The 27,835-nt window shown below is 41.7% G+C and overlaps 1 protein-coding gene across 1 annotated transcript in view; it reads left to right on the top strand.

Annotated features, from left to right (window-relative positions):
- BLMH (bleomycin hydrolase) overlaps positions 1-27,835 on the top strand; it is a 672,774-nt gene that overhangs the window by 350,286 nt on the left and 294,653 nt on the right. The window contains exon 8 of the mRNA XM_078680032.1: positions 26,336-26,494. Within this exon, the coding sequence (XP_078536158.1) occupies positions 26,336-26,494 (159 nt within the window). The remainder of the gene's footprint in view (positions 1-26,335; positions 26,495-27,835) is intronic.

The raw sequence follows: 27,835 nt of genomic DNA, 5'->3' as shown, positions 1-27,835 counted from the left end.
GGGATATTTGCCTATACTTTTACACCTTTTCCTCTTCTTCTGTACCTGGTTCAGAAGCTCGGGCACACATCTCTCACACTCCTGCTAGTGGTTCGACATGGGACCGACCGCCCTGGTTCACATCACTACTCGAACTATCAGTAGTTCCCCATGAGTAGCTTCCACTCAACCCGGACCTTCTTATACAGAACCATGGATAAATTAGGCATCCAAATCCCAAGGAACTCAACCTAGCAATTTGGCTCCTCAGGTCATAGAATTCAGTTATCTCAATCTCCCACCGAAATGTATGACCATTCTCATAGAAGCTTGCAAGCCTACTACTAGAGAATGCTATACAGCTACATGAGAAAGATATATTTTAATGTCATAATAAGAATATCAATCCATTTATTGCTTCAATACAAAACATTGTTTAGTACCTTCTGCATCTACAGCTCTCTAGCCTTGCATTCACATCCATACGCTTACATTTGGCTGAAGTGGCTGCCTATCTGCAAAATAGACAACACCTTTCTTTGCTGAATCAAGGCTTTTATGGGTGGTCCTAAAAGAATGATTTCACCCTGGGTTCTACCTTCACCTTCCATGAATCTTAACGTTGTTATTACAAGACTTATGGGTCCAGCATTTGAACTACTACATAAATACTCCCTTCAATTTCTATCTTGGAAGGTTGGATTGTTAATTCCCTTTATTTCAATCAGAGGTGTTGGTGAGCTCCAGGCACTAACCTTTTTAGACCCTTTCTTTCAGCTCCACAGACACATGGTGGTCCTTCACACCAACCCAAAATTCCTTCCTAAGGTGGTCTCATTTCCACCTTAATCAGTTGAGTTTTTTTCAGATATTATATGGATATTCAGTACAATACACTTTGCTACCATCATTACCACGACACATAGAAGTATCCGGATGAGTCATCAATAGCTTTGTACGAACAGTTCCCCAACTTCCCCCACTCCTGTACAGCTCTAGTAAAGGTGTAGATAGAGATTTTTACTATGATTTGTTACAAGGATGTGGCAGTGGCAGAATACTGCTTCGTATCATGCATATATCTTAACATAATAATAATGCTCTTGTTTATGGTTACAGTAGCCCCCTGTAACCAGGTGTCCCGGTATGTATATCATGTACATCAGCTTCTCTTCATACATGCCCAACATGTTCATCAGATTTAGTCTCGTCCCCTCACAGGTCCATAAGCATCTGTCTCCACGCTATCAGATGATCCTCCAGTCGTTCATCCCGTCTTCGATGTTTCATCCTGACTCCCTCAGCCGCTGCCCATTCAGACCTGTCTCGCAGCCATTCCTAATATCCGTTTGGTTAAGCGTTCAATCAATTAATGGCTATCCGCCTCCCAGCACTAACCCTAACATCAAAAGTTTCCAGCGAAGTTTCTTTTTTGTGGGGGTTGGGAGCAGGCCCAAAAACACTTCAAGTGGGGTGCCCTCAATCTCCCATCCAGTGCCTACCTTTAGATTCTGCAGCACATCTCTCCAGAAGGGCGCTATAACTGTACAATTCCACACCACATGCAGGAAATCCATCTCTGACGTGCCACATCTCTGGCATCTGTCTGATTGGGAAGAGTAGATAGCATGTAGAGTTTTTGGGGTGAGATACAGATGGTGTTCAATGTTATACTTTAGGAGTTTAAAGTGTACTTTTAAACTCACTGCACGCGTCTCCATGTGGATTATCCCCCAATCGCTCTTCCCACCTGTTGTGGTCCTTCGGGGTCACTTCTGGAGAATCTTCTCGTAACGCTCTGTAGAGGTGCCCCATAAGTCTCCGCCCCCGGCTACATCTAGTAACCTGCTCAGTGTTTGTGAAGGAATGGGCTCAGCTGGGCCAAATCTTGCACGCTGTAGATGATATTTTGTTGTATTGTCAATGACCCAATGCAAATGTGTATCGCGTCGTCACGTGTGATAAACTGTCCCCGAAGGTATAAATCAACCAGAAGATCACATCCTCCCTCTCGCCATTTTCGTATAGACACGATTTTCATTGTCCGCAGATGATTGAAGTATCCAAATCGGCATGTCATGTGCATAATGGGTCCGATGCAGAATCCTTCTGACCACCTGCTCCCAGATGCGACCCACCTGCCTAATCAACTTAATCAATAAGTTGAGTTACCTGTGTTCTTTCTTCAGCCAGTCTCAGTTGCGGAAAGGGCTCTCCATACATCAGATGTTAAGAGAGCCCTTATGTATTACATGGACAGAACTAAAAACTTTAGCAAAACCAAACAACGCATTGTTTCTTTTTCGCTCCCTCATAAAGGAAAGCCGATATCCAATTTAGGCATTTACAGGTAGATAGTTACATACTTTCAGACATGTTACTTTAGAGCCAAAAGGATTTTACCTACAACCCCTAAAGCACACTCTACTCGCAAGATAGGGGATTCTATGGCTTTCCTGGTCAATATCCCAATAGCTGGTATATGCAAAGCAGTGACGTGGTCTACACCACATACTTTCACAAAACATGATTGTGCGATGTATTAGTACGCCAACAAACAAGCTAATATATATTGGTCGGGCAGGGCTATGTACACTCTTTCAATAACTGCAACACCCACAGTTTAGCCACCGCTTTGGAGGGCACTGCTATACAATGTATACAAAGCATGTGTCTATAGCCACATATGCCTCAAACGGATTATCTTACCCTGTAAGCATCTGTTCTTGGCATGTGGTGCTGTAAATTCACATGCACCCACTCTCCTCCCTGGTCACCTGTGGCAGTTGCAGTTCCTTTTACCTTTTCATATGCATGTACATCTCTTTACTTACTTAGTTTACACTCCATTCTCACCCGCCTGCAGGAAAACAATTCACAATAGGGTCGATGCCCATGTGCATTATCACCAAGAGGAAGAGCCACTTTACCTTGTAACTGGAAAGACTTCTTCGAAGAAAAACAACTTGCACACATCCAGACCCAACACTAAATGGCAGGAGTATGCAAAGCATGTGAATCTACAGCACTACATGCCAAGGACAGATGCTTACAAGGTAAGTAACCTAAACCTTACTCCCTTTACTTACTTGTAAAATGAATGGAGGGAGGACTATATGCTATCTTGGGTATGTACCATTGGAATATCTACCATGTTAACCATTTCCTTCACCTGCAGAAGTCCTAGTTACTAACTTTTGCTCTGATATTGGCAGCTGGGTAGACAGGCAGGAAATTCTCTGTCATTCATTTCGCTAACACTAGAGAAGTTGAATTCAGATGGATTGGAATAAGTCCTATATCGTGAGGCATGCCTAAAGGTTCTCTTGTTCAATGCTTTACTAAATTATTATGAATTTAAATCATTGTTTGAGTTTGGAATATTTATTAAAGTGAATTAGTTCAATTAGTGGGAGCAAAAAACACTCAAACCTGTGTTTAATTATACAAGTGGAACACTTGTCACTTCCTCAGGACTCAAACACAGAGTAACTAGTCCAGCAAATCATTCATGAAATACAAATTTACTCAATCAATTGACAATTGAATGATCAATGAAAGACAAATGTCAGGAGAAGGAGGTTGACTTGAGATGGATTAAAGAGAAACATGGATTAAAGAGAAACACAAGGAGACGTATTACCATTAATGGAATATTCAGGTAATGATCATAATGAAACAGTATACATCCCGATATTTGTAAAAAATATCGATATGAAACTTTGATAAGTTACACCTCATTAACTTATGAAATTACTGTTACTAAGCAAATCATAAATGTAATGGTCATATATTTATCGTAATAGAGCCACGTAAATCAGGTTTTTTTAAAATATCACATTGAACATTATTCTAATCAGTTGTGTTCAATGACGAAGTGATACATTTACCCCTGAATGCAAAACATGTGCTGGCTTGTTCTGTTTGCTCACACAAGTTGAGGTTCTTAATTTTAGTAAATACTCCAAGCTAGTGAATGATTTTAAATCCTACAATCCTAAAGCATTAATCATAAGAACCTTCAAGGATTCGTTATTGACTGAGGTCTCATTCATGTCAGAGTTGAAAATGACTGGTTGTGCTCAGTGGACTTCCAGAACACATACTTTCATTTAGCAGTCTATGAGGAGCAAAGGAAGCTAACTTTGGTTGGCACTGCCATTCATTGTTGATGCTGCTCGTCCAGACCTCACCAAGATTCCCCCCCATCCACCTCAGGCAGTGTTCTTGTGACAGCCGGAGTGCCTTTACTGTCCTTTCTGAACAACTATTGCATCAGTGCAGCATCGAGAATGTATGGAGAGTTTCGCTTAACCCCGTCGCTGAGGTCCTTATTCAAACTTAAGTTGTCTGTGAGCTATCCCAAATCCTTTGTTCCTTCCAAGTAGATTTAGTTTACAGTGTTGATTGTGGACTCTGCATACTCAAAGCTTTTGTTCCTCCAGAAAGCATAACAGTTATTTTGTAGACAGCAGTTCATGTCCAACAGCCTGGTGGTTTCAGAAGCTGCTTGGACTACAAGCATTCTGTGGAGGGGTGGTTTTCTGCGTCAAGCTCTAATTATGTTCCCTCAAGTTCCACTTATCGGAACATTGGGGTCATCTGCTATATAACCAGTAGGAGTTCATTATGGTCCATCATATACTGACCTTGGAATACTGTGCACATGCTCTTGGTTTGGCTTCCTTTTCTGCTTGCCATGTTCCCAGTGCACGGTCACCTCGGACTCTTAAGGACATGGTTGTAGTTGGGGGGGGGCAAGAAAGAACCAATCACAGATATCTCTCTCTAGGTGCTTGTGTGACACATCAGATATATCACTGTTCGTAAATGCGTTGAAGCTGAAGTCATTCTTTGCATAACGGTACAAAAGGGGGTGGTGATGGACGGAGCATCAGAACCAATCAAACACTCACACCCAGTCAACAGATCTGGGTTTAATCCATCACCGTTCTTTAGCCCACTCTGCCACCCCAGTTCAGACATGGCCATATGCAAATCAGTCTGACCATGTGCCTCATGGGAACAGTACATCCCGAACTGCCAAGCCATGCCTTTCCTGGACCGGATTCAAGCTTCCTAGGACCGGTTTCTGGCATTACAGCCGTCTTCAGCCAGGCTTGCTTGAATCCAGTGGCAAAGTGAGAAAGGGACTCACGTCTGAGCATACCCTGCCAACTTATGGCGAACAAAGCGGTACAAAAGGGGTGGTGATGGACGGAGCATCTGAACCAATCAAACACTCTCACCCAGTCAACAGATCTAGGTTTAATCCATCACCGTTCTTTAGCCCACTCTGCCACCCCGGTTCAGACATGGCCATATGCAAATCAGTCTGACCCTGTGCCTCATGGGAACAGTCCAGCTCGAACTGCCAAGCCATGCCTTTCCTGGACCGGATTCAAGCTTCCTAGGACCGGTTTCTGGCATTACAGCCGTCTTCGGGCAGGCTTGCTTGAATCCAGTGGCAAAGTGAGCAAGGGACTCACGTCTGAGCATACCCTGCCAACTTATGGCGAACAAAGCGGTACAAAAGGGGGGGTGATGGACGGAGCATCTGAACCAATCAAACACTCACACCCAGTCAACAGATCTGGGTTTAATCCATCACCGTTCAGACGTGAGTCCCTTGCTCACTTTGCCACTGGATTCAAGCAAGCTGGGCTGAAGACGGCTGTAATGCCAGAAACCGGTCCTCGGAAGCTTTTTTCCGGTCCAGGGAAGGCATGGCTTGGCAGTTCGGGCTGGACTGTTCCCATGAGGCACAGGGTCAGACTGGTTTGCATATGGCCATGTCTGAACTGGGGTGGCATAGTAGGCTAAAGAACGGTAATGGATTAAACCCAGATCTGTTGACTGGGTGTGAGTGTTTGATTGGTTCAGATGCTCCGTCCATCACCACCCCCTTTTGTAATTCTTTGCATAACAGCCTTTATTCTTTTTGTGAGGTCCATAGTGGTGAAGACTTACAAAGGCAACACAAAGTCCACTTTTGCTTCAGGGATGTCTACTCACCAGAGCTCCTTGAGCTGGCAGTTGCCCTTTTGATGCAGGCTTTGCAACGTCGCAGGTTCCTGCTAATCTCCCATTTTTACTTCTGTCATATTTACGTCCAACATCCTGAGCAAGCAGCTAGTCAGCACAAGGTGTAGGAGATTCTCCAGCGAGTCCTAAACTCCACCTTTGAAGCAACGGTTAATCTGCACATAGGCATCTTTCCAACCCATTCGAATGTCAGGTGCAATCGTTTATCTTTATGGATTAGTGGGTCCAGGCTTCCTACAGAATGGCCTAATGCTGGGGTGTTTCACCCCATCACCACAAGAGTGTCCTCCAGAAGTTCAACAAGTTCTTGGAGGGCTTGGCCATCCTGTAGACTTTGGCTGGATCTTTGTACGGTCTGGTGTTTAGACTTGCTTCAAGTACTTCAACCACATCCACCTCCATTTCTCGGAGGAATGAATAGTGCTACACCCCTCTCTTCCATCACTGCTTAAAAGGTTGGCACCTGAGGAGCTGACATTTCGATATATATATACCTCCCGCCCCCTTAGATTTTGGCGAACTTGACAACTGACAGAATAACTGCCACTTGGCACTAGCGAAGAACATCAATTTGCTTACATGCTCAGTGGATGATGTGACCTGGCTGAAATGCGACGCAGATAGACTCTTGCAAGAACTATTCTGCAGTCATAAGGCGAGGCAAATCAGTTTACCGTGCCAATAAGGGTGTGAAGCTGCATCTGTGGGCCTAATTTACATGTTCTTTGTGGTCCAGTCTCTTACAACATCAAACCTTTGCCAAAAACGATCTTCTTTGACTTAAAAAGTATTCGTGGTCTGTAGACTGTCTTCTTGATGGCTAGGGACATATGATTGTGGAAAGCCCTTTGTACCACTGAAACCTTTACAATGTTCTACAGAGACAGGTTGGTTTTCTGAGCATGACCTTTATTCACACCTTAAATTCTGTCAGTTTTGTATAAACAAATATTTTAGTTCTTACATTTTTTACGTTTCTATATGCCTCCTTACTGGATAGAACCTTGCAAAATTTGATGTCAAGCTTGCTTTGCTTTTACTCAAACCGCATTTTGTGACTTTTGGTGGTCTTTGATCGCAGCTAAGTGACTGCTAAAGTCACAATTGCCAGATGGATACTGTTGTGAATCACTACTTATTGATCTCTGCATTTAGCCGAATTTCATTCCATCATAGGGGCACATTCCACTAGGACCAAGACCACATCTATGGCATTATCCAGTTATGTAACTGACAAGCATGTCTGCTGCTTCATCACTATGCTCGAAAGGCTTTTTCTGTAGCAGTGCTAAGTTGATTAGGAAGCTTCCCAGCCTGTTTGCCCAGGCCCTCAATTGTGGTGTGGTGTTTTGCTCTTTTTCTTGTTCTCATTTCTGGTGAAATCTCCCAAGAGGTCAAAAATGTGACACTACACTAAGAGTAGAATGATCTTAATTTATGATTCAATCATTCTAAATCTATAACCAGTTTCCAATTACAAATGCTGTCATGTCCCCACAGCCCACCAATCATCTGCACTGAATGTGTTTCTTTTCTTTCAGTGTGTGGATAGGCAACAATGTGCGTACACAGCTGCATCAGTGTGCGCTTGATACACATAAAGCATACATGCATGAACCACTGCATTAGCTGCTCTAGAAGCAGTTTTCCATCTTAACACCAAGTGGCCGAGGTACCCGAACATGTATTCAGGAAAGATCATGCAAACTGGGAGTAACTTAATCACTATAAAGAAACTTACTGCTGACCATCGACAAACCCTAAGGGAGAGTTGTTTTGCATCTCCAATTACCTGCCGTATAATGTTTTAATGTCTGCATATCTAGAGATATCATACCTCTCTAGATATGTGCCTTGTGGAAATGAAGAATGTGGAATGACAGACTTACTACTCTGCCTTGACTCCTTGCGCTCGATCTGCAAGAGCAACTGCGATTTTCCTGATAGGAGTCGATTTCCCAGTAAACCACCGCTACAATTGCTCCTAATCTGACCACAGAAAGGCTAGAGATATATATCCTGAAGCAAACTGAGCTCCCTGTTTCCATCCCCAGCCTAGGAGGGTTCATTATATTTGCTAATTTCCTGTTCTGTGTCTGTGACAGTTCTCATTTCCTGAATTGAAAAGGTGTCGCATATATTCACACGAGCCATTGTTTGCGGAGTGTACTGGCTTTTCCCCAAACTGTTGTCTATAAGCCATTTACTTTATATTTGTAATCCTAACCTCGAGCTGCACTTATTGGGATAAAAGTACATTTTTACAGTTGAGAGAAATGCGAATCCACTTTTGGCTTGACGGCTGCTAATTAATTTGTGATTTGACTAAGCTAGGACTGTTAATGTTTCCCAAGGTTATTGAGCAGCAGCTGAAACCTACAACAGGTCGCTTATGTGAATATTTGCTGTTTATCCTTTTTTAAAAATTTTTATTGAACAAACAAATGTGAATATCCCATCATTGCGTATTAGGTAACACGTTATATAACATCATTAGTGCAGGTCCGGGGGTACAGTATTACATTCTATGGGTATGAAGGAAAAGTCCACTGCTCTCACAGTTGCTGTTTATTTTTGATCAGAAGCCTACGTCGTCCCCATCTCCCAGTCCTCTTCAGAAGATGTAAATGTTATTGAGCATTATCTATAATTTACTCATAGTAACTCTGATAGCTTTGATAATACAATTAGTGGACCTTCATTAATAATCATAATTACTTCAGATCTTCACCGACTTGCAGGATTTCAGAACACCTTTTTCTAGCAGACGGATTAATTTCCCATTAAAAACCAATGGATATATGAAGATAACACTTTTTTATTATACAAACAATAATAAACGGAAATATGCACATAGCTAAAAACCCAGTAGAAAATCGGACAGGGGTTAAAATGGATACTGCTGTACTGCTGCCTGGGCTTTCATAGGCCTGCAATGTTACATGGAAAGAAAACTGCAATGTCGCTTTAAGGAAAACACCTAGCTCAAGGGACCCAAAATGTAGGCATGTGGGAGCTGGTTCCTTTATACCAGTACCTTTTCTGACCTGTTTGTGGTGGATTTCCCTCCATAATGGTTCTTCAAAGGGAGACCAGTATCTTAGCCGTAATTTGACCACATTGATAGTCCTCCCTCCATCCACTGCTGAGGCCAAGTTTGCTGCTTGTTTGCAATTAAAGCTGCTTCGAACTGTCCTTCTCTAAATCCGCACAATGCATTGTACTCGAAGTAAATTGTCTTCAACTGACTCCAGAAGAGCATTACTCCATGGAGACTGTAGGCATTCCTGGCATGAGCTGTGCAGGTGCACTGAAAGGGGCTGTGCGTAATAACCACAACACTTTCCATTAAGCTTTGCTTTTCTGCCTCTCCAGCCCAAATAAAGGGAAATGATATGGTCTGTAGCTGCCATTTGTATAGTGCTCTTCTTCAGCTACTGTCTCTTTTCAGCAGCTACTCCATGGTTTTACATAGTTGTGTACGTTTGTTATTTAAAAGTATAAAGTCACCTTTATAATTAATGTTATGTATCTTTATTTGGCCGGTGCAGTGGGTTCCGGAAATACTGCCGCCCTGGGAGTTACACAGAGGTGACATGCTTCCCACGTTACCCTACAGCCTCCCGCCCGAGCCCATGGAGCATGATTTAAAGAAGGCCCAGCTACTACCCGTGCAATAAAACATGTTTGTGACTCTCGACCTGCTGAGGTGGGACTGCGTCCCCCAGAATGCCTTGTTGCTTTTGGAGCCTCTGTGTGGTCAGGAGGAGGGGGCACATCGTGCTTTTAAGCGCTCCATCTTTCCCACAGCGCTGGACGCCGTGCTTGTGACTATCAACCTGCTAGGGTGGGACTATGTCCCCCAGCACACCGTGCTGCTTTTGGAACCTCTGTGTGGCCAGGAGGAGAGGGCGCATTTCGCTTTTAAGCATCCATCTTTCTCCTCTGCGTAGGCGGGCCATCGCCTGGAGGAGGCCAGGCTGGGCCATCTCCTTTTCACCTAACTCAAGGTATTGTTAATATTTCTTGCTGGGAGCCATATAAAACAGACTTTTATATTATTTCCATCATGGGGAAAAATCAAGCTTCTGCTACTCCCTTATTACCCGCCAAGTACTACCCTGGGTGGCTTTCTGCAGCGTGCAGTGGGGGCAATTAGCAAAGAGATCGAACTGGCTGAGCGGCGTTTAGCTCTCTCCGCGCCACATGATTTACAGACTTTGCAGACTCTGCCTGAGGTAATCTCGACTGAGGCAGGCCCTGAACCGAGTATGTTGGAGGAGAGGCCAGGTGGTCCGGATACCTTAAATTGGTTTTGACAGTACCATTTCTCTGGAGCTTGTCGGGCACGTGGAACGGTTCCAAACTCATTTCAGTGGTACCAAACTAAGTGGCCAAGAGCGAAAGAAGAAAAGAGCTGGGGGTGGGGCTAAATCAAAGACAGTGGGCAGATCCCAATGATATGAGGAAAAAGGGAATGGATGGAGCACCTGAGCTAATGGAGGACCTTTGTAATCGTGTTCTGACAACTTAAACAGGAGCACCTAACCTGATCTTGGCTCCCCTCAAGAAAATTTAGGAAGCTTTGAACAAATTGGATTTCGCACATGCCAGAGGCATCCATCTCCATCGGCGCATCCTGGTGACCCCAGTTGGCTACAGTGTTATCCAGCCCATTGCCCGCATCCGCAGAGCCTGCCACCTTATCTACGAGGCCACTGGATCAAGTAAGGGGGACAGGAGTAAGCTTGTGATCCGGATCTCAAAGTAGGTCGGAAGGAAGAAGTAAAGATCCGGAGTGAGCTAATGAACCTTTTGACTCCATGGTCCTTAGACCGGATAACTCCCAGGCGCCTTTATCCTCTGTGCTCCCGACATTGCAGCTTCTCCCAGGGGCCACCCCTTTTGTTCTGGTTTTGAAAGGTTTTTCTCCTCTGAGACAAGGCATGCGGGAGAATTCTGATCAACTATTAAACAAGGTGGTGCACTGGATAAATGGCATGTTGGGGAGGGGGGCAGGACAACTCCACAGCCAGTTTAGTTTTGTTTAGAGAGTCTCCTGGGTAGGAAATATCCCTAAACTTGATAGCAATGACTGTATCATTGTCAATTTTAGGAATAGAGCAGTGACTACAGACATTCTGACAAGGCTCAATTTTGCAGTGTCTGCACCCACTGTCATTGAGGCACTCCCTCTGGCTTTTATTATTTTTACAGACCAATTGGAAGATTGATCTCTGTGTCCTCTAATCCTCCTCACTGTGTGACTCTCTCAAACAGGTTGATGCCTGTTTCGCAACTAGACCAGCTGGATTGACTTTCGGACCAGACCATTGCTCCCAGTCAGCCAAGTTGCTCAAACATTGACTGTAGGACAGATAGCTTAAGGCTCATTACACCAAACGTATCTTCTTTTATTAAAAGAGGCACCACTGGGAATAGCCCTAGAATGGTATAGGCAAAACCATAATGTTGACCTCATGGAATGTGGCAGGTCTGGAAGACAAGTTAACAGATCTAAACTGGCTAAATTGTATTGAACATTATGCAGTACTTTTTTTTAAAATGAAGAATAATCCATGCTTGCATTTAAGGAATAACCTTTATTGTAGACAACCCCTGGGACACGCAGGTTCTCTGCTCTGTTCCGTTCTCTCTAACCCCCTGGCTCCCCCCTGAATTCTACACTACAGAATCCAAAGAAGATCCTGGCATGAGCCCCAGACATTACCATGTTCTTACATCAATAATAATACAACAATTACAATAATAATACAACTCTAATGATACGACACATCTCCCCTCCTAAAAACACACAAATACATATAAAATGAAAAAAAAAAAGAATAAGTAAATAAATAAAAGAAATAAAAAAAAATATTACTAGCACAAAAGGCACTATGCATAGAGATCATCTTTATGCCAATTTGGTTTAGAAACAATGCCACCAGATAATCTTCTAACCCCAGGATTATGTGAAACTGATCCGTCAGTCACAACATTATCAGATGTTCCAGTGAAAATGTGTTTATTATCCAAGATCATTGCATAAATATACTTTTCTTATATTCCACCTCCGTCCATCATTTAACGACACACAATTGTCAACAGCTTTCAAAACTTCTTTGGGTTTGGACCATCTGGATGAACCCATTCTTGGAATCCCCACTTGGGAAATTCTCACCCAATCGCCAACTTTGAACCTACGAACATGACCTTTAATTTTCTCATTATGTCTCTGGACATACTTGCATTGATAATCATTCACCCTACGCTCTAAAACTTCCCTGGGAACTAACTTCGAAGTTGCTCTGCACATCCTCTAGGTGTCACTTTGCTACACGCCATCCGTCCCTTGAGGAGACTGAAAGGAGTCTTCTGTGTGGCAGAGTGGGGTATGTTGCGGTAATTCCAAATCATTTTCTTGACAGAAGACTCGCAGTCCACACCCTCAGCATAAGCTAATTGAAGGTACAACCAATTTGTCTGCTCTCCTAACAATTCCAGATTCAGATTCATAGGATAGCTCAGCCCATACCATTTTGTACTCTGTTAAATCCTTGTCCGTTAATAAACGATGATTAGACTTTTTTTGACAAACATGAAATCACTTGTTACATGAGATCATCCAAAGTGGCTTGTTTCCATTCTTCTACACCTATTGCTCCATTGCATGCTTCACCTACCGTGGCCACCAACCACTCTTCTTCATGTTCCTCATTCACTCACATTCACCCGAATTTCCAGGAAGAGGCAGACGTAACAAACAATCTGCATTGACATTCTTAAGACCAGGTACATACATTATATGAAAATCATATTCTTGCAACCTGTACAGCCATTTGGCAATTATAGGAGTGGCTTTAGTAGTGAAAATGTCTACCAATGGCTTATGATCTGTTCTGAAATCAAAACTTGTGCCCCATACATAAGTCTTGAAATTGTGGATACCCCAAAAACAGGCAAGGGCCTCCTTTTCAATAACTGAATAAGTAGCTTCCGCACCTCTGAGAGTACGGGAAGCAAAAGCTACTACCCATTCAGTGTCTTTCCTTTGCATTAAAACTCCCAACCCATATACACTGACATCCGCTACTATAATAGATTTGTTATGGGGATCATAGGGTTTAAGGGCCACTGCTTTGATGATGTCATTTTTTATGCTGTCAAATGCTGTCTGACACTCAGGATTCCACGCGAAATTTACACCTGTCTTAATAAGTCTTAAATAGTGTACCTTAAATGCAAAGTGTATTACAAATTTTGAATAATACTCCGCCAGCCCAAGAAAGTAATGTAATTGTTCTTTATCCAAAGGTGGCAGAGCATTTTTGATGGCTCCAAGTAAATTTTCCTTAGGCTTGACTCCTGCTGCAGATAAAGTATGTCCCAAATAATCAATTTGTGTCACAGCAAATTTACATTTGTCAGCAGATACGGTCAAACCAGCAAGTTGCAATTTCATCAAAAATGAATTTAGGATAAAATCGTTTCTACTTCATTTTTACCCCAAACTAACACTTCTTCCTGAACAACAAGCATATTATTGATACCCTTGAGAATGCTACACATACGTCTCTGGAAAACTGCAGAAGCCAACCCGAAGGGCATTCGTAGAAATTGAAATGCACCTTCTGGAGTGATAAACGATGTGAGATGTCAAGAATCGGGGTGCAATTTTATTTGATGGTATGCATTCGATAAATCAATTGTCGAAAAGTATTTAGCATCTTTGACAGAAGCTATCATTTCGTTAATGCTTGGCAAAGGGTGACGATCAATCCAGATATTTTTATTTAGGTCTCTCAAGTCTGCACACTTGCGCAGTTTTCCATTAGGTTTGCACGCCAAAACGACCGGACTAAGCCATTCTGACAATTCGATAGCTTCAATAATGTTTTCCACACATAACCTATCCAACTCTAGTTTCAAATGTGGTCGTAAGACAAATGGTACATTTACAACTTTGTGAATCACTGGAATGGAATTTGTTTTTAATACAATACGGTGCTCGAATTTGTTTAAGCAACCTAATTTTGGACTGAATAAATCTGAAAACTTCTTACTCCATTTAGAAATAGCACAGTATTGAGTCAAAAGAACCTGATTGGGATCAAGAATTATTCCCAAACTCTTCTGTTCTTTCCATCCCAATAAAGCTCTACCTTTTTCAACCACATATATTTTGGCTTGTGCACTTCTTTCTTTGTATGGAATGTTGCCAACAAAGTACTCTTAAGACAGGAAGTTTGTTCCCACAATACCCTACAGGTTCAACGTCAGATGGCAAAATATTGCATTTGCCAGTGGATTCCCAAATATTTTTATCGAATATTGTATGCGGAGAACAAGAATCTGCCCATAAGGAAATGTTAACATGGTTGATGGAAGGAACACATTTAGTGGGTTGATATGTACCTGATACTTCATCAACCTCGTTATCCCAAATGACTAAGACCTCAATATCACTATCACTACCATTTTGAGATGATTCACCAGTGTCATTAATTACATTCACAGAACGTTTCCAGGATTCACGATCGCCAGTTCTGCACATTTTAGAAAAATGGCCTATTTTGTTGCACTTGAAGCATGTAACATTGGGGCAGGACACCATGGAGTGTCAGCTGAGTGTCGAACACTGCCACACCTGAAACAAAAACGCTTACTAGTGGTGAAATCCTCGTCTCCACTTTTAAAATGAAGAATAATCCATGCTTGCATTTAAGGAATAACCTTTATTGTAGACAACCCCTAGGTCACGCAGATCCACGCAGGTCATCTGCTCTCTCTAACTGCCAGGCTCCCCTCTGGATTCTACACTCCAGATTCCAAAGAAGATCCCGGCATGAGCCACAGAACATTACCATGTTCATACATCAATAATAATACAACAATTACAATAATAATACAACTCTAATAATATACACTTTGTTTACATGAAACCTGGCTGACCAACAGTGGGTCTATTGATGGGTTTGCTACATACTTTAAATCTGACATACCAGGATCTATGGGCTGGGCAAAGGGAGGACTTACTACTCTTGTCTTTCTTATCTTCCCGGTCAGATTATATGGACAAGCTTGTTTTTTCTGCATTATCAACTTATTTGGATAAATTGTTTAACAAAGTACATGCTATTGATACATTTTTATTTATTAATTTTGAGTTTTTATAGCGTGAACTTGACCCGGGTGCATCAGAGCGCTTTACGAGGATTATATATACATCATTAAAGGAGGTATAACATAAGTGGAAGGTAAAAAGTAATACAGTATATGGCAGGAAGGAGGTAAAATGTGGTCATTTACAGGAGAAAGATACAAGTGGATGTATATATTAATATGTAAATGTAAATGTACATGTATTTATATAGCGCAAATCACCGACACGGTATCTAGGCGCTTGCTTAGGGAACCCGTCCTGGTATTCCCCTGTGAGATACCCCGGCAGGGTATCCACAAGGTGAAAGCCAGGCATCCCGCCGCGAGGGGCCGTAGTGGGGATTAAGCAAGCTATTGCCCAGAGTCGCAGAGTGTGAACCTGTGAGTCGAGTAGGCACCGGAGCGAGAATTATCGAGTCCGTGGAATTTTAGAGCCCGAGACCCGCCGAGGCGGGGAATCGAACCCTGGTCCACGGCTGATCTCAGCTTCCGGGTCTGCCACCTCTAACCACTGAGCCACACTTCTCCTAATAATACAGTATATGGTAGGGGTGGAGTATACAGAAGGGGTGGGAATAGAGGTCAGAGTGAGCAGTTAGTTTGTTAGATGTGGTATTAGGTCGGTCAAATAAAATAGTTTTGTTTAGGTGGATGAGTATAGGAATTTGTTGAGAAGAAATTGTTTATTGGCAAAGTAGATTGGTTTTCGAGAGTCAAGAGTTTTGTGGATTATGCAAGCTGTTTTGAATATACTTCTCACTTTGATTGGAAGCCAGTTGAGTTTCTTGAGAGTGGGAGTGACGTAGTCAAATCTTTCTCTCTCCAGACAGCAGTCTAGCCACAGCGTTGAGTGTGGACTTCATTGGCAGAAGGTGAATTTTTGGGGTACCTGTGAGCGTTGCGTTGCCATAGTCCAGCTTGGAGAGGACAAGGGTTTGGATTGCAATCTTCGGGTCTTTGGAGGGGATAGATCTGATTTTTTTTTAGTTGATTTTTTTTTTATGTGTCTTAGCGTGTAGAAGCCACTTTTTGAAGAGCCATTGATATGTTCTTTCATGATCAAGCTTTTGTCGAGAGAAATCCCAAGAGATTTGACAGAGTTGGATATAGATAATTTACAGTTGAGTGCAGTTAAACTGTTGAGCCAGTTGTAGTTGGGGTAGGAATTTGTTTTAGGCTGGATGAGGAGTTCGGTTTTTTAGGGGTATCGTTTTAGGTGGTTGCTGTGGAGTCAGGTGTGTATCAAGGAGAGTTTTGTTGAGGTGTTGGAAGTGATTTTGGTATAGGTTTGAGCGCCATCTGCATAAAAATAGTAGGCAATCCTGGCATGTTTCAGTATCAGTGCAAGGGGTTCCATGTAGAGTTTGAAGATAGCGGGCGACAGGTTTGACCCATGGGAGACTCCTAGGCAAACTAATGTTGCTGTTGATGTGGACTTACTTAGTTTGATTAGGTTAGATCCTAAGTTAAGGTATAATGAGAACCATTGTTGGACTGTACCCCTGATGCCTGCACGTTGTGAGAGGGTGTTAAAAAGAATGTTGTGGTTGATGGTATGAAAGGTAGCTGAGAGGTCAAAGAAGATTAGGTAATAGGCATCCCCCTCATCAAGGGATCTTTGTAAGTCGTCAGTGATGTTCAGATTGCAGTCTCTGTACAGTAGCCTTTCCTAAATCCTGATTGGAATGTGTCTTGTCAGTTGAATTTCTCTATGTGGTTTAGTTGCGAGGACTTACTTTTAATGGTTTTAGCAATTAGAGGGAGGTTGGTAATAGGTCTTTAATTATTGAGGTCATTTGGGTTGGCATCAAACTTCTTGATAGAGGGTGGTGATTTGATCAAGTTTGGGAGAGGCCAGCATGGAGCTGCTGGATAGAGAGGAGTTGATATTAGTCCAGGTTGAAGCTATGATGTGTCTGAGAGGAGAGGAGGGGAGAGGGTCAGAGAGGTGGGAGGTCAGCTTAATGCTGACAGTATTTCACGGACTTCCTTTTCAGATATATTTTCTAATTCTGACTAGGTTGTATTGTTTTTTAGATGAGGGTGATTGATGGTGTAGTTCTGGCATTCTGAGGGATGGAATTGTGAAGATCATCATCAGTGGGTGAGGGGGTAAGTGGTAAGCCATCATTGGGGCGGGGTTATCTTTTTTGTTTGTAGCAGATTAATTTGCGATTCCGCTGCAGTGACTTTTTCGCAAATCTTTTTAACATCCGCACTGAGGAAATTGATGTTTACGGTCACTACGTTGCTCTTTGGTTCAGTAGTACTCTCGAGGTCACATAGGGCAGCCATGGTGACACTCAGGGAAGGCTCTGCGGTCTCTGGGCGTTCGGCTTCGGGTGCAGCAATTACCTATGGGAGGTTTGGACACAGCGTACATGTCCATTTTGTTGGCTTGTTGAGTTTCCCCATAGCCTTAAGGGGTGCGCATGAGGGGGAAAAGGGATTGACTCCTGCAGAGTAGTCACAAGACTTGATCGAGCCGTGCCCCCAACCCCTGAGCTTTAGGGAGGGCCACATGTCTCTCGGCTCCAGTTCAGACCTCATAGTCCGTGCCTCCAGTGACCCGGATCGTGTGCATGGGGCCCCCTAGTGTGGGGCCACTCTCCTTCCCCAATCAGCACCCCATATGGCGCTTCCTTTAACAGCAGAGAGGCACTACCCACAGGCCCATCAATGCATCGGTCGTGGGGTACTGTGCTTGTATTTCACAAGCCATTGTATGTCCCCAGTTTCCATGATCTAACATTAAGGATTGCAGGCTCGGAAACTGTTGACGTTTTATTTTTGTATACTTTTTCTCCCTTGCTTCAGCATTAAATACTTCCATGCCAGTATGTTTTATGTTATACAGATGCCATCAGGATAGTTCTACTTTTACCAATTCTGGCTGTAAAGTGTGCTGTACATAGTGAACTGGTACTAAACATCTGTGGGGCAATAGTTTGATTAGTACTTGTTTGCACTCACAAGTGTTTTGGCACTCCATAAATAGTTGAATTGAAATAGTCACTGATACTGTATCTTCGTTACCCAATAGACACTTGTCTATTTTGTACACGAGGCGAGCAGTCCAACTGTGTTTTGAATCTGTTACATTCATATCTCTGTAGCCGATGCATTAGTCAACTAACTATATATTTTGCGAGATCAAGTTCTCATCGCATTAATCTGCTATAACCCTGAAAATGAGATTATCCTACTTACTATTTGTGTTCTTCAGGACACTATTTAGGATCTCGACTGTGAACAGAGAACAGAGCCTTCCTCTCTTAGCGATAAAAAAGATACTGCTTAATTAAGAGAGGCTCCTAGCTGGCAGTTGATGCTAAGTTAATTTCAGATGTTTAAGTAGATGTATTACAGAAAGCATATACGTGATCGTTCTCCTTTCATTGTCGTGGTATCACAACTACGTACCCTTTAACATTTCTAGAAGAATGTTTACTTTAGCCTTAATTTATTAAATCAGAGTCCTTGATGAAGCTGTCCTGAAATAGTTTCCTTTTGTAATTAAAGCGCCTTGCTCTCTGACCCACCTACCTTATCAGTGTTCTAAAAATAGTCTGGCTGACAGAGGTTGACTAACTGCATAAACAGTGTTTCTCATGTGTACTTCTGTCATTTGTGACCATTTGCTTTGACAGCCAGGAATTCCCATTTGTTAAAGATATCTGTAGAATGTTTTTCTTGAGCTGCCTCCTTCATAAAACATAGTCTCTTTTGTCTTTCACATAGTATTACTTTCCCTTTGCATATCTTGATAGCCCAGGCTTTCGTGTTTCATAGTGGGAAATGTTGTCTAGAACCCGTGTGAGTTTCAGCCCATTATGTAATAAATTACGCAAAATGCCTTAGTATGCATTTCCTGTTGTCGTGCTGAACGGACTACAGTGTGAACGTGTTCATTTAAGAATCCTAAGCTGTCATTGAGCAATGGCTTATTTATGACGATGGACAAATATACAGATTTGATTGATTTATGTATTATAATCTGTGAAATTGCCTTCACAAGCCTATTGGTAACAGTAAATGCTTACGATATAGGCTGTTGCAGTTACTCCGTTATGGCCGATATTAGACTGGTGTGAGGACCTACATACACCTCATTCCAGACCTTCTAGTGTAGTAGGAAATGTGACTGAATCAAGGAGGAGACCGCGGATTTGTTTTGAAGTTCGATGGCCATTTTAGGTATGTGTGGGGGGGAAAGAGATAAAATCTAAATGCGCCTATGATGAGCTTTGTATCAAGTTCTCTTACACACATCTGCTGCATATACTTTGATGATGTGGACACATCTGGTGTGATAAAAATCCTGAAGAACATCTCTTTTGCAAGGTTACTCAGACTCAAAGTATTTCCGTATAAGGTTATAAAATAAAGCATTCTCAGAGGCAGTGATTCTTGCAAACAGTCATTTGTTGGCCTTTTGACTTTTTGTTTTTTCTCCTCTCCATCCCTTTCACTTCTGAGCCAGAGTCAAAAGTATAGCAAGGGGCAAGAAGAATGTCAATTGAAAATTTTGCATTTGAGATGAAAAATATGGCCTACACACGCTTCACGATTCAAATCGCTTTACCAGGGCCAGAAAAACATCTCAATAGTTGTTTACTCTAAAACGAAAAGATCTTTACTCGAACAGAATTGAACCACAGTAATCACTCGTGTACACACAGATAAATATAGAAATAAACTGTTACATTCATAATAAGAAATCCACCCTATACACACTCCGATGCAGAAACCTGATCATACGATACTCGGGCCTATAAAAAAAATACCTAATCACAAAAAAGGTGTGCAGTTCTAAAGGGACGTAAAATAATGTTTTTCTCCTCAACAAAGGTATACTATTTTCCTTTGACACGTTGCATCCTTCATGAATATTATAATTATAGGCATCATGGTTCCAAGCACCAACCCTCACCCACCATAAGGTAGCTTGCTTCATCATCAGGCTGTGCTCCTCGTTGGGCTTCCGCTGCAATGCCCAACCGGTCCCCACAACAGGGTTCTTTTCCAAGGAAGTTAGAAATCTGCCTCAATATTGTCAAGTAGATTGGCCAAAGGGCTTGTGAAGAATAATTTTAAATTAACTAAAGATGTCCTCTGAAATATCCTCTTTTATTTTTGGTAATCTTTAAGGATTCCTTTATGGATGTTAATGTTCCTAAAGGTCTGAAAATTGTCAACATGTTTCTTTCCTCAAACTGTCCAAGGAGGGATCAATATCAGTTCATCAGGATCGAGTGAAATCTGTCTAATGTACATTAAAATTCCCTTTATAGGATATGTGAGGAAGAATAGGTGAATGTTTTCTAAGTATGTTCATACAAGATATCAGTTCATTGTCACCCCTATTCAGGAGACTATATATGTTTCCATGTAAAACCTATAAAGAAACAAAAACATGTAAATAGAAAATGTGAACTATATCGTACAAAAGCGGGGAATCCGTATGTTGTGACACACAGCATGCTATAAATCATGCGCAGATCAAGTTCTGCTAATCATTTCAGGTGCATGTAAACATTCCATTGTCTATATGGCTAAGGTTTGTTATGAAACATACAAGGTGCTATAATTGATGCACAGAACAGTTCGTGCTTAAGCATTTCAGGTGCACACCAGCATATTCCGCCATCTGTTGGTGTTAAGTTTGTTGTTTAATGTCTTGCCCAATGAGTCCTATGTTTGTGAGGTATCACAGTACTTCCCTTCCGTTGCACTACTCGTATTCCTGAAAAAAGGAGCCTCTTACCCAAATCGGTTTCCAGATAAAAGCCCTTTGGGAACCCATGGACGATCAAACCCAGTGTGCTAGCCAATCGGAGGCCCAAGCGAGAATAAAGAGCTGAAATCGTATCACTGTGCAAATGCATCACCATTGTCATAGCCCAAATAACACTTCTTTGTAGTTTTTTACGGGTTCTAGCATATTGAACTATACATCATGGTCCCGGAGGCAGAGAATTCCGTTCAACACACTGACTTTACCCAGAATATCGTGGGTGTGGCCCATGATGTTGTCGCATACACAAGTGATACGTCAGTGAAGCGGAAAAAAGGCTGGAAAGGAAACCACTCAATAGAGCGGCGCCATTTTGCTGCTATGGTGTTTAAATACTTTAGTTAAAAACTGTGCGGTTCTAAAACAAAAAACCTAATGGTAAACACATCTCCACATCAAGTAGATGTCAACAGAGCGAAAGTGCAGGAATACTACTTTAAACATCCGATTCTAGTAACGGAACAAATTTCAGTTCACTAGGGTACAGGACTTCCTCGTTTTTACTGTACAAAGATTCTGACTCCTAGATTAGTGCGGGTTACAAGGATCTGTTGTTCAAAGTAGTATTTCTAAAATGTCTTACCAAAATGTTCTCACTTTTGACTAGATAAGCTCTCGAAACCATGCTTTTTTTATTCATACATTGAGTGACTTCCCCCCAGAGACCTTTCTTCCGTGTTAGTAGATTTTAGTTAAAAATCATCTTTGCACACAATTTTTTAACCCTTAATATCTTTCCATACAGAATGTTATTAATCATATACTTTGGTGTAGTTAAGAGGCATGTAAAGTGCTATTGGCAGCCGTCTCTTTCTTCTATAACTTACTGCACAGCTTGTCATCTTTAAAAAAGAGGTAACAGTTGAAACAAGCACTGGCAAAGCCAATAGGTCACGTATTAGCAATGTTGTACAGTTAAGTATGGCTAAAAGTTAGTAGGGTAAAAAGGAGTGGAGTGTCTTAAAGTGGGATCTAGTGGAGTGTTATGGAGTAGTGTACAGTGTTGTGGAGTGTCGTGGAGGGAGTAGAGTCTTAAAGTGGAAGGGCATAGAGGGGAGCACAGTGTCAATTGGGTACATTGTCATGGAGTGGCATAATCAGTCATGGAGTGGTGTGGAGGGCGTTGAGTAGAGTGCTGTAGAGTGGCATACAGCAGAGTAGGTTGTCATAGGATGGAGAAGAATTTAGTAGTGGGTAATAGAATAGAGTGGAATAAAGTGGCAGAGAGGGAGTTGCGTAGAGCGTCAAAAAGTGGAGTAGTGTCGTAGAATGGCACAGAGGGGAGTGGCATAGAGTGGAGTAGAAGGTGAGTGGAGCGAAGTTTAATGAAGTAGAGCATCATAGAGTGGAATGAAGTAGAGTGGCCTATACTAGAGTAAAGTGTCATAAAGTACAGTGGTGCAGAGTGCATTCGTTTTGAGTAATGTGTTGTAGCATATGGTGCAATGAAATAGAGTGGCGCTGAATGATGTGGCATAGAGTGGAGTGATGTGTCGCAGAGACTATTGATTTTGAGTAACGTGTTGTAGAATGCAGTGACATAGAGTGCGGTAACATTGAGTAGTATAGAGTATAGTGGAGCAGAAAGATTGCAGTGGCATAGAATAGAGTGGGGCAGAGTGAAGTGTCATAGAGTGGAGTGGTGGAGGGGCGGGAGTGTCATGTAGCACAGTAGTGCAGAGTAGAGCACAGTAGCATAGAGCGCAGAGTAGTTTAGAGTAATACAGGGTAGAGTGCAGTGGTGCAGACTTTTGCAGGGTAGATTGCAGTGGCGTCGAGCGCAGGGTATAGTGCAGTGCCGTTGAGTGCAGGGTAAAGAGCAGTAGCGAAGGGCACAGCACAGTGGGCCAGAGTAGTGCATGGTAGAGTGCAGTGGCATAGAGCGCAGAGTAGGGCAGGGTAGAACACAGTGCCGCAGAGTAACGGTGTAGAGCGCAGTGGCATACAGTGCAGTGTTGATTGCAGTGGTGTAGAGCGGAGTGGAGTGTTTTAAAGTGCAGTGGCACAAAGCGGATTAGAGTGGTGTAAAATGCAGTGGCACAGAACGGAGTGAAGTGGTGTAAAGTGCAGTGGCGCAGAACAGTAGAGTGGTGTGAAGTGCAGTGGCACGGTGTAGAGTGGTATAAAGTGCAGTGCTGTAGAGTAGATTGTTTCAGGGTAGAGTGAAGTGGCGTGGAGTGGTGCAGGGTAAAGTGCAGTAGTATAGAGTAGTGGTGTAGAATGCATTGGTGTGGAGTGCGGCATTGTGTGGAGTGCAAACCAGACAGCTGCACTGTCTGGTAGACTGCCACCTAAAAATATGTACTTGCTTTACTGAAACCCAAACTGAATTAGTTGTTCATGACATTTGTGTTGAGTGTTTGATGAAACCCAATTAAAGCCTCTATGGTGCCATTCCAAATCCAGAAAATATTCTACATAAAATGGCATCATAAGACTGTCGGATTCCTGTAAATCAATTCTCTCGTCCAATTCCGCTCCCAAAATCCCATAAAGATTAGCGTACAATGGGGCAAAATGAATACCTGTTGCAACCCTCTGACTATAGAGACTATTCTGGAATAATAAGTTATTTTCTAAAATAAATGTAAAGAAGTTACCCAGCATCTCATTGTGCTTAAGATAGTTAGGGTTTAGTGTCTGAAAATACTTTCCTAGCTGCTAAATCTGTATCATGATCAATACATGTATACAAATTGACATCTATAGTAGCCATCATAAAATCTGAGTCCCAAGGTATGTCATACATTCGTCTTAAGAAATCATTAGTATCTTTGATATATGATGGTAAAGCACACGTCATGGGTTGAAGGAATAGGTCAATAAATTTAACTAAGTGTTGAGTGAGTGAGCCTTTTGCTTCTATAACCAGGTGGAGGCACTCCTCCTTTGTGTATTCTCGGTAGAAGTAAATAATGGGTATCTGAGGTGACTCAATGTCAAACCTACTTTTTTCGTCAGAAATGATTCCTAAATCATTTGTTGCCAATCTGCTGCCAGATTGTTATTGTGGTATGACAATCCACAGGGTTACATACAAGTTGTCCAACTCTAGCCTTCAAGTTGGGTCACGTCTGTCACTAAACAACCAGTCTCTGATCCGGACCATTTGATCCACCCAATAACATACAGGCAAGCCACACCGAACACTTGCACCCTGAAATGGTGGCATTTCCAAAGACATAAATAGAAGTTTTCACATTGACAGACAAGCTTATGGAGTTAAAGTGAATGCAAATATGAATTCTGTATTTAGGAATTGAGCGCATCCAGTTATGTGTATGTTACTAGATGAAAAACTGGTGTGGCTCCTCCTTCGAGGCTACAACTCCCTATGCATAGATATTGTCAAACGTGCTTAAACAGGTCAGTATACTCTGGAAAACCCCATTTGGCTACTTTGCCTGGACTTTCATTGTCACCCTCATTTCAGTTAGTGTGGTTGGAATTGGGGTTTAAATCGTCCTGATTCCTTGTTCAACTGCAGTAATTTGTGGTTTCCATTTATTACGGGTATCGCTGGTTACTTTCTTAGCTTGCATTTATACAAAAATACTAAAACCGTAACAGGCACAGAGGCGTATTACCAAAGCCTGTATTATGTGCTAAAGTTAATACAATGCTCATTTACGACAAGATATCCACCGTGAAATATAAGAAATTAGCCAAATGTAAATTCTTCCATGTAACAAAAAATGATTCCTCCTATGAGGAGTTTACAGATGCTTGGCACTCAATAAAGAGAAGTATGAAAATGTTACTTATATAATTAACGCCCAACTGAGACGTTATACCGTATTATGTTTCTGCTAAGAGATGGCTGAGAGTTTGTATGTTTATACTTCTTTTTAGTCCAACAGTGAAAAGATTTTATAGAGAATATGACCATTTTATAAATACAAAAGATTGAACCGTAATGCATGCCGTCATATCTTAGCATTTACAAAATTAGTGTTTGAAATGAAGCAATCAATGTGTGCTTGTTCATGATTTGTATGCAAGTCTAACTATTCATACAAACGTGTAAATCTTTTAGAGCAGTTACTTTTGAACCTTTGGGTCACAGCTATTTGCCTTTTTTCTTACTGTTTCAGTACATATGCTAAGCACATTATCAAGAAAATCTCTATTTTCGCAACTTTCATTATTGCCAATATCTTTTAGGTCTCGCATGATGTTTGATGGCATGACATCTATTTTGTTGCAGCCAACCCATTCCTTACCATTGGCTGGCTTTATTATCACCCATGTTCTTGCCTATCTGATGGATTTCCTTTATCTTCATGCGTTTGACCCTCCACTCACCCCTCACTAGCATAGCCTCTATGCCATTCTTTTGATTGGCTCACTTGTATCCTTCTACTGCTCTCTTTTTGGGAACTATTTTTTTCTTTTTGGTTAAACATTCTGTGAGAGTTTTTCAGCTTTTCTATGTGTGATTCTCCTTCCTTCATTCCAAATACCCGCACCCCTGGTGCTCTGTGTTGCTTTTTCACTCATGTGCCGCTCGTTCTCGTGTGCTTCTCCTACTGCCAAACTCCCACGCTCTTCGCTCTGTTATTTTCTCTTGTGTTCTGTCCTGCGTCAGACTCTCTTGCATATGCTGCTTTTCCCCTCCTCGCTAACCCAGCTTTATTTTATTTTTTAAGCGCTCCTCCCAACCAGCCCATTCCCCTTTTCTTTCCGCCACCCACTTCTCTCTTGGTCCTCTCCAAGGTAGTCTTTTGAAAAAGAAATATTTTGAAGGGACAGACTCCCTTACAAAAAGTGATTTCACACTAGTGACATTCATTTTCGTTTTTTTTAACTGCTCCACTTTTTTGACCCGTAAATTAAAAAAAAATGCTGCCTATGTCATGGTTATCCAGGTGCATGCCTGCAAAATAATGCGGCTACGTCCTCGCATCTTTTCTTTCTTTTTTTTTTCACACCACATTGGCAAAGCCATTAGTTCCAAAAGGTCTGACCTACAGGCTTTGCCAGTTCGATCTTATTTCTGTCTCATTGATTACAATTATTAATGTAAGTGTTCTTGAACATTATTTTGTACTTTTACAGTGTGTACATCATTTATGACTACTGTATTTGTACTTTTTGATCTTAACATTTTTATCTCCCGAGTTTTTCACCGTGCATGGGTAGCTCTAAACTGTCACCCCTTCTCTCTATTGATTTGCCAATAATAAACAAGCAACTCGGTTCGTAAGTGATATACATTGTTTATTATTTAACTAATGCCCCTTTCTTTGATGAGCTTTCTCTTACATTCATGGTGCAGTTAACTCTTGGCTCGTTTTACTTGAGTGTACTGATTAAAGAGTTTGAAAAGTCCCCTTTTGCTTTTGACAGATATGCCTGGTTAACGACCCGAGGCCATCTCATGAGTACGGAAAGCTCTACTCGGTGGAGTTCCTTGGAAACATGGTTGGGGGAAGAAAGACCCTGTACAACAACCAGCCCATTGATACCCTGAAAAAAGTTGCGGCTGCTTCCATCAAAGACGGCGAGGTTGGTTTGTATAATGTTTGTTGTTGCAAATATATTTACTCTTTATAATTCCTTACCATGTTCTATTGTGTGCTCATTGTGCATCTCTGACAACAGCAATTATAAAGTTCACCTAAATGTAGCTAATTCACCACCTTGGCACCCAGTTTCTTAACTTACCGTCCGAGTAATTTCAATAATACTCATCTCGCCCTGTAACTTCACCTGTTACGTCTTAAAAGCCTTGTCCGCGTCCTCTTTTAATTTACACATTCTTTACATGAAAAATAAAATGTAGTCATAAATTCTTTTATTAGGGTTGCAGTATGAGGTTTTGAATAATTACTACATTAGATGGCTCTGTATTAATGGACTTTGGAAGCAGCGGGTGGTCCATTGTGTTTCATTGTCAGTGTGGATCTTATTTCTTTTTATAAAGTGTACAGTTTAAGGTTATCTGAGGCTTTATGATGGGAAGGTTTAAAACTTGCATTTAGCTGCTTGAGTTTATTGCACAAAGGTCACATTCTATGAAATGAAAGGAACGCACTTACACTTCTATATTTAGAACATGGTAGGTTTTCCTTAATGAGCTGCTTAGTGATATTTTCCAGCTGTATGTGATTTCATAATTTCTTAGATATGTTTAGTCATGGAGGAAAATTGTGTTTTTAGTAATGGAACTAAACAGAAGGTAAAAACAAAATTCAGTATTTGTCAGTGTATCTATCCTTTCCTAGGGTATTTAATACTCTGGCTCCCAGTGTTGGTGGGCTACAATTGAGTAACTGAGAAAGAGACCGGTTTTCAAACTTTTTCCGACTGGCAGGAAGCTGCTGTGGTTTGTGTAAAAAGAGCAAACCAAAAAAAAAGTAAAAAAGCACAGGGAGAGAGAGAATAGGATGAACCAAGCTAGATGTTTGGTTTACATGGGAAATCAGGTTCCCTATATGTTCTCGTCAGCCTTTCAAAGATTTGCAAATAGTGGACTGTCTATGATATCATCACACAATATCAAGAGATGCAACCCTTAAAATAAATCTCTAATCCCCACTTAGAATTTGTATTACAAACCAAATGAATCATTTTGTAAGGAAACTGGGTTGTTGTACTAATCTACGTAGAGCTGAGTCACTTCTTGCATATGGTACCTATTTAAACGAATTCTGAGTGCAAGTGGAAGAGGGAGTTGAAACAGTATTTGAAAAGTAGGTTAAGCTGGGGCAATTTTGGGGGATAAAGCACTCAAAGGGAGATTGTGGTCAGTTTAACGCAGCTGTTCTATGTAATCTCAATTTCTTGGGCCATTATCATGGTTCAGTACCATTGTGGATACACAATATTTTTTGTTTTTCGGTCTGG

Source organism: Lissotriton helveticus, chromosome 3_1 (genome assembly GCF_964261635.1).
Source record: "Lissotriton helveticus chromosome 3_1, aLisHel1.1, whole genome shotgun sequence".
Classification (NCBI taxonomy): domain Eukaryota; kingdom Metazoa; phylum Chordata; class Amphibia; order Caudata; family Salamandridae; genus Lissotriton; species Lissotriton helveticus.
The sequence above is the reverse complement of the archived record's forward strand: the minus strand, read 5'-3'. Positions and strand labels throughout refer to the sequence as shown.